Source organism: Gossypium raimondii, chromosome 1 (assembly GCF_025698545.1).
Source record: "Gossypium raimondii isolate GPD5lz chromosome 1, ASM2569854v1, whole genome shotgun sequence".
Lineage (NCBI taxonomy): Eukaryota > Viridiplantae > Streptophyta > Magnoliopsida > Malvales > Malvaceae > Gossypium > Gossypium raimondii.
Window position 1 is genome coordinate 17,842,848 of NC_068565.1, and position 7,658 is coordinate 17,850,505.

Below are 7,658 nucleotides of genomic sequence, written 5' to 3' on the forward strand. Positions count from 1 at the left end.
TTTTGTGCAGAGATACCTGAAATAACTCTAATAGCACTATTTGATCTATCAGGCTCAACTGTAATCATTTCACTAGTCTAACATCTCAGATCAATCTGTTTTAGTCTACAGTTTACTATAGCATCGTGTAACGTCAACCAGTCCATTGTCAGAATGATTTCAAATTCGTGAAATGGTAATAACATCATATCAGTAGGAAAGTTAGAACCTTGAATTCTGGTCGGCATCGCGCATGTACGTATAAAACAATGAATTTATAGAACAATTTTTAAAGCCCAATTTTACTGCAAGTGTACATGTCAGTTGTAATATTTATAGTGTTATAATGGAACACTAGAGTATTCCAAGGGTCAAACCTAAAGGAGACAACGATTGAGTGATAACTAGCATACACAATAGAGTCTAAGCAACTACTAATACAATTTTGTAGTATGACAAATCATAACAAGGAAATTTTGCAAGAAAATTAAATACGCTAATCTAGGGGATAAATTGCAAAAAATATAAAACTAAGGATTTAACCAAATAAATGACTAACGGTGGTTGGTTGATTTGAATATGGTTCACCAATTCTCGGACAGGGAACTTCAATTACTTAAATTACTAAGTGGCTCCATTTTATCTTTCGATCTCAATTTTACCGACTTAAACGGCTTAGCTCCGATTTATCTCTCGATCTCACCAGTTAATTCGGGACTAATGAACGGGTGCATGTAAACTCAAATTTATATAGGGGTTTTCTATATGTTTTTACCACCTTTTTAATTAATTATTATGTTTATCTTTGAGTAATTATTATTGAAATGAGTGAATTTTACTTAATTAGTAATTTTAGACATAAATTTCGAAAGTATGTGAAATTATGCTTAATTACATGATTTTCATGCATATTTTATATTAATTCAGGTTAATTTATTAATGTATGTATTTTTCACTATGTAGGTAGGCTATTGGAGACATGATTTAAATAAATAAAAGATGGTCATGCACAAATTATCCATGTGGACGACAAGATCATGCAATTTTGGGCATGGGGTTAACTATTTGACCCCGTAAAGAAGGTGATAAAAGATGGACATATCTGCTAAGTATTGGAGACATGATTTAAATAAATAAAAGATGGTCATGCACAAATTATCTATGTAGACGGCAAGACCATGCAATTTTAGGCATAGGGGTTGACTACTTGACCCCGTAAAGAAGGTGATAAAAGATAGAGATGTCTGCTAAGTTATTGGACTAAAAAAACCGTCCAACAAGGGAAATTAAAACCCCAATTTTGGCACTTAATGTTGGCTGCCCAAAATGTGTTTTGGGATATTTAATTGAAGGTCTCTACAGTTGGAAAATAATCAAAATTTAGCCCAACAAATTCTTTGTTGAAAACATCCACTCTATAGCTATTTTTAACTTGAAATTCGAATTCAAATTGAGAAGACTTGGTCATCCCTTTTCCTTGAAGCATGGCTGGCCACATGAGAGAGGGAAGTAAGGAAAGTTAAACCTATTTTTAGTAAACTCAAACCCTTACGTTCACCTATAAATACCTTGTCATTCCTCACTTTTCTATCATCCCTCATCACTCAACATTCCTCTCTCACTCACATTAGTTTTCTCTGAATTTCTTCTCTCTTTTCCCCTTGCATAGCCGTCCATCCCCTCTCCCATCTTTATCCTCAAAAGCTTTATCAAAATCACTCTTTAGCCGGCTACCTTCTAAACCCTTAGCAAAAGAAGCTTCAATCAGAATGGAGGAGCGCTTCAGTCAGAATAGATCTGAAAGGCCGCTGAACTGAGCAGAGTTGAGCACATCAGTCATAATAGATCCGAAAGGCTGCTAAACTGAGCAAACTCTTTCCTCTCGTCATTTATTTTAACATTTTTTCTTTGTGTTTTATGTTTTTGACATCAACTATGAAGTTTTAATTCCTATTCGCTAGGATGATTATATAAATTTAGTGAGATTTATTTAATTCATGTTAACATGTTTTGTGCCTTGGTCAATTGTGTTTTCAATTAATATCATGATGCATTTCATTTATACATGATTAGGTGCACTCAGATTAGTTGAGCGATCCTAACCAGACGATGACTAGTAGACGCATAATTGAAAAGTGCAATTCTTAATTTAGGTCATTAAAATCGACTAAGTTAAGGTTCATAATATATTTAGTTAGCTCTATTATCTTTCATGATTTTTAGATTTATGTAATTAATTTGTTGGAAATGTAAATGCCCGTGTGACCTTGCATAAATGCTAAGAAACTCTTAGTCTAATATGATCAGTAACATGCATATTTAACTAAGTAAAAGATCTGAGAGGACTTAATTTGGTTTCCAAGCCCATAAGAGATCGAGTTGCCATGGAAGTAATTTCGAACATGTTAGAATGATGAAATTAAGTTGATTTGATTAATACAATTATCCTAGCCCAGTTAATGTTGATTGTTTTTGTTGCTAAAGCCTTCATTCATACACTTAGGTAAATTGCATTTAGATTAAAAATTGCATTAGGGATCACTTTTGCATTTAATTAATCTAATCATCACTATCCAAATTTATTGAGTTTTTTGACATCAAATTGTTAATTATAATTGCGCAATTAATTGTTTAAGCTTATACAGTCCCTATGGAGACGATAACTCATTTTTTCTTACTTATTACTTGAATGACTACGTACACTTGCGTAAACACACTACAATTCGTTACAAGTTTTTGGTGCCATTAGTAGGGACTGTTGTCTTAATCATTTTCTTTGTGTAATTATTTTTACAAATTGGTTTTTATTTTTTATTTATTTAATTTTTAATTATATTAATTCATTCTTTATTCTTTATTATTTATTTATTTATTGAGTGTTTTGTGAGCATAGATCGAATCATTGATCTATTACCCATGGACCCTGAAATTGTACGGACTTTTAAGACGTGAAAGATCTGCTCAAAGACAAGCCGATATGGACCTTGGAAATCAAAATGATGAATAAGGTAATGGGGTCAATCAAGTTCACAACCCAATCCTTATTGCTGATGATAGGGATCGTGCCATCAGACAATACCATGTACCAATCTTTAATGAGTTAAATCTGGGAATTAGAAGGCCACATATCGAGGCACCCAATTCGAGTTCAAAACCAGTGATGTTTCAAATGCTCTAAAAGGTGGGCCAGTTTAGTGGTATGCCCACGGAAGATCCACACTTACACCTTTGTTTGTTCATGGAGGTAAGTGATTCATTCAAGATAGCTGGTGTGACTGAAGACGCACTAAAGTTGAAATTGTTTCCATACTCGTTGTGAGATCGAACACGAGCATGGCTAAATTCAATGCCACCAAGTTCGATAGTTACTTGGCAAGAATTAGCAAAAAGGTTTTTGGTTAAGTATTTTCCACCAAGTAAGAACGCAAAGTTGTGTAATGAGATAACAACTTTTCAACAATTGGATGACAAATATTTGTATGAGGTATGGGAAAGATTCAAGAAATTACTTTGTAAGTTTCCTGATCATGGGATTCCTCATTGTATCTAGTTGAAGGCATTTTATAACGGTCTCAACGCACATACAAGATTAATAGTGGCTGCTTCTGCAAATGGTGTAATTTTGTCTAAGTCTTATAATGAGGCTTATGGGATCATTGAAAGGATTGCAAGTAGAAACTGCCAATGGCCGAAAAATCAAGCAGTTTCAAGAAGACGTGTAGCCGGAGTGCATGAACTGGATGCACTGGCTTCACTCTCTGCTCAGGTATATTTTATTTCCTCTATGTTAAAATAGTTTACTACTAATGGTTTGAATAACTTTGCAGCTCAATCACCAAGTCGGTATAAAGTAGTTTCTTGCGTATACTATGGGTATGGTCATTCTTTTGAGAATTGTCCTTCGAATCCTGAATCAGTGTACTATGTATCAAAATAGAAATGGAAAAGCACCAGAATCCAACTTCTACAATCCATCTTGGAGGAACCAACCGATTTTTTCCTAGAGTAATCAAGAAAATAGACCAAACAATAATCAAATGCAGCACAAACCTAACCAAACCAAAGGGTTTAACCAACAAGCCCCAAAACCATCTCAAACTGAATCATCAAACAGTTTGTAGGACTTGTTGAAGGCGTACATGGCTAAAAATGACGCATTGATCCAAAGTCAAGTAGCAATACTAAAAAATCTAGAGAACCAGTTGGGTCAATTAGCTACTAAGCTTTGTAGTAGACCACAAGGAGCCTTGCCGAGCGATATAGAAAATCCAAGAAATTTGGGTAAGGAACATTGCAAAGTGGTAGAGTTACAAAGTGGTAAGAATTTGGAGACTAAGAAGGTTATGGTTGAAGATGAGCCTACTAGAAAGGAGGAAAGTCAATTGACAGTTGAAGTTCTTACAACAGGAAAATCAGATGCTAAAAAATTTGATGAGGTAAACTCTAAACTAGTGAATTCTGAAAAGCTAATGCCCTCTTTTGCAGATTTACATCCTCAGAAAAGTTGTTCATATCAACCTGAGGTTCATATCCTCAAAGAATTTAGCAGAACAAGCAGAAACAAGAGGAAGAATTCAAGAAGTTCTTGGATGTTTTAAAGTAATTACACATCAACATTCCGTTGGTGGAGGCTTTAGAGAAAATGCCCAACTATGTGAAGTTTATGAAGGATATCTTGTCCAAGAAGAAACGACTTACTGAATATGAGACTGTCGCTTTGACGAATGAGTGTAGTGCGTTCTTACAGAACGAACTACTTCTGAAACTAAAGGATCTTGGAAGCTTTATGATACCTTGCAACATTGGTGAATCATATTGTGATAAAGCTTTGTGTGACTTAGGAGCAAGCATCAAATTGATACCCAAATCCATTTTCAAGTTGTTGGGAGTAGGAGAAATACGACCTACTACTGTAACACTTCAACTTGTGGATCGATCATTAGCATATCTCGAAGGAAAGATTGATAATGTTTTGGTAAGAGTCGATAAATTTATTTTTCCTGCTTATTTCATTGTTTTGGATGTTGAAGCAGACAAGGAAGTTCCGGTTATCATCCTAGGAAAACCTTTCTTATTCACGAGAAGAAAATTGATAGATGTGCAAAAAGGCAAACTCACCATGCGATTTCAAGATGATAAGGTAATGTTTAACGTTCTAAAAGCAATGAAGTTCTCGATTCGATGGAAGAGTGTTTAGTAATGGAGGAATTAGAAACCTTGGTTTCTATGGGAAGTAATTCTGAAGAAGACTCGTTGGAATATACCTTAGGTTTTGAACCATTCGAAGATGAAAAAGGTAATGAAGGTTTGGCTTTGATGGAAGTCAATCTGAGGAGTTATATGCAACCACCACGGTTTAAACCGCTAGAGTTGGAAGTTCGAGAATTTACACAACCCAAATTGTAAATCGAAGAGCCGCCTAAACTCGAACTAAATGTACTTCCATCTCATTTAAAATACGTTTATCTTGGTGATAGTTCTACTTTGCTTGTGATTATTTCAGCAGACCTGACAGAACATCAAGATGAGCAATTGATTGTTGTCTTACAGAAATTTAAGAAGGCAATTGGTTGGACCATAGTTGACATACGAGGTATAAGTCCTTCCTTTTGCATACATAAAATTATTTTAGAGGAAGGTGAAAAAGGTAAGATTGATGGGCAAATGAGACTTAACCCTATCATGAACTAAGTGGTTCAGAATGAGGTAATTAAGTGGGTAGATACGGGAATTATTTACCCCATCTTAGATAGTTCTTGGGAAGTCCAGTACAATGTGTACTAAAGAAATGTGGGATCACGATTGTAAAAAATGAATGAAACGAGTTAATCCCAACAAGAACTATCACGGGTTGGAGAATCTGTATTGACTACAGAAAACTGAACAAAGCCACTTGTAAGGATCATTTTCCTTTACCTTTTATGGATCAAATGCTAGATCGACTGGAAGGTAATGAATTTTATTACTTTTTAGATGGATATTCGGGATACAACCAAATATAACAAATTTATATATATGAGAATTATTTTTTTAATTAAAAACTTGGGTTTTTATTAATTTTAATTTATCTAACTATATTCAATGATTTTATAGATTTATAATTTTATTACTTAATAATATATTATGTTAATTTTAAGTAGAAATTTTAAAATATATGACCAAATTAATTAATTTCATATTAATATACTATCATATTAGTTAATATTTAATTAATATTACTTTTTTATTATCACATAATAATACAAATAAATTATTATTCTAATTCCAATTTAGTAATATAATTAACAATAAAGGATATTCTTGTCAATTGAAAAGTTTCTCCAAACTCTTACTTTTATATATATTATAAATATATTAAACATAAATTAAAATTTTATTTCATCAAGTGATAAGAAATTTGATAATTTTAAGTAAAGTTTTGAAATGTATTGTAAAAGAGAAAATGTATTCAAGAGTTTTGTCTTCAGTCTAAAGATTTGACTGGTGGACCACAAACTTAAGTGTTGCTTAATAAACTGAAAAATTAAGTTTTAAATAATTAAATGTTGAAATTTTAGTGCTAAATTTTAGAAGTATTGAATTTATATTAGAAAGTTGTTTAGTATATTAATAAAATTAAGCACCAAATGTAATTATATTGTTTAATAAATTAATCTTATTTTTAAAAATAATTTATTTTTAACTTAATCTTATTTATGTTAATATTTTATTTTTTATTTTGTACAATTTTTGTAAAATTAAATATAATAAATTGGGAATCTTATTGTTTTTTAAAAATAGAGATAATTTATTTTTAAAAACAAAATAAATTTTAATATTTTTAATATTAAGTAATAAGTAGTTATCTATTCACTTATTTTTCAACACCTTTTTTGTTGAAATTTTGTATTAATTTAAAAATAATAAAATTATCTAAGACATTTTAAAAAATAAAATCCTAGAAATTTTAAATGAGAAATTTCAATCGGCATGTAATTATCTAACATGAAAGTTATTAGATAAAAGAAATTTCTTCTGTATCTAATAATCTAATTATATTTTCTTGCCAACAATTTTTTTTCCCAGTGGGAAGAGTATTTATATTGTAGACTTAAAAGCTTGGGTTCAATGTAACACCCTATTCCTGACCCGATCGTCGGATTTGGGTTATAGGGTGCTTGTCGCTTGTGAATATGATGTGCGAATTGTGCAAGTGTATATGTCGAATCAAGTAATAAAGTTATGAGTGAGTATTGTTCCCACGAGGATTGGATGAGTGCTCTTTGTCTAAGTTATCACAATTGAACAGAAGAGATAAATGTATTGAACGATGTTTAATGAAATTAAAATAGGATTAACACATTAGAAGTGAGAGTAATGAAGTATACTAGCAGAGATTACCGCTGTAACAAATAATCAAAATAAGACAAATCTTGGCGGATAGTCCCTGTTACGGATTGCCATTAGTGGCTTGTCCTAACAGACTTAGATTCGTATTACAATCCAATGGATCCCTGTTTCATACCCAAATCTACAGATTCATGCTTGATGAATCATACAAGCAGATTTATAAGGAAGACCCCCATTAAGGGTTAAGAAAGAAAATCAACTCGTCTTAACCAAGAAAACAAATATGGCGGACTATTGTATCCTGCCTCAGTCTCGCAATAATCGATAACCCATTCATAATGGTCCACTTT

General features: G+C 32.3%; 2 protein-coding genes across 2 annotated transcripts in view; both read left to right on the top strand.

Annotated features, from left to right (window-relative positions):
- LOC105785067 (S-adenosyl-L-methionine-dependent tRNA 4-demethylwyosine synthase) overlaps positions 1-3,833 on the top strand; it is a 6,957-nt gene extending 3,124 nt beyond the window's left edge. The window contains exons 7-8 of the mRNA XM_052631375.1: positions 3,530-3,745; positions 3,807-3,833. Coding sequence (XP_052487335.1) covers positions 3,530-3,745; positions 3,807-3,833 — 243 coding nt within the window. The remainder of the gene's footprint in view (positions 1-3,529; positions 3,746-3,806) is intronic.
- A 788-nt stretch (positions 3,834-4,621) lies between these two features.
- On the top strand, positions 4,622-5,176 carry LOC105786869 (uncharacterized). The gene has a single exon (XM_012613344.1). The coding sequence runs from the start codon at positions 4,622-4,624 to the stop codon at positions 5,174-5,176; it is 555 nt and encodes a 184-aa protein (XP_012468798.1).
- The last annotated feature ends 2,482 nt before the right edge of the window (positions 5,177-7,658 follow it).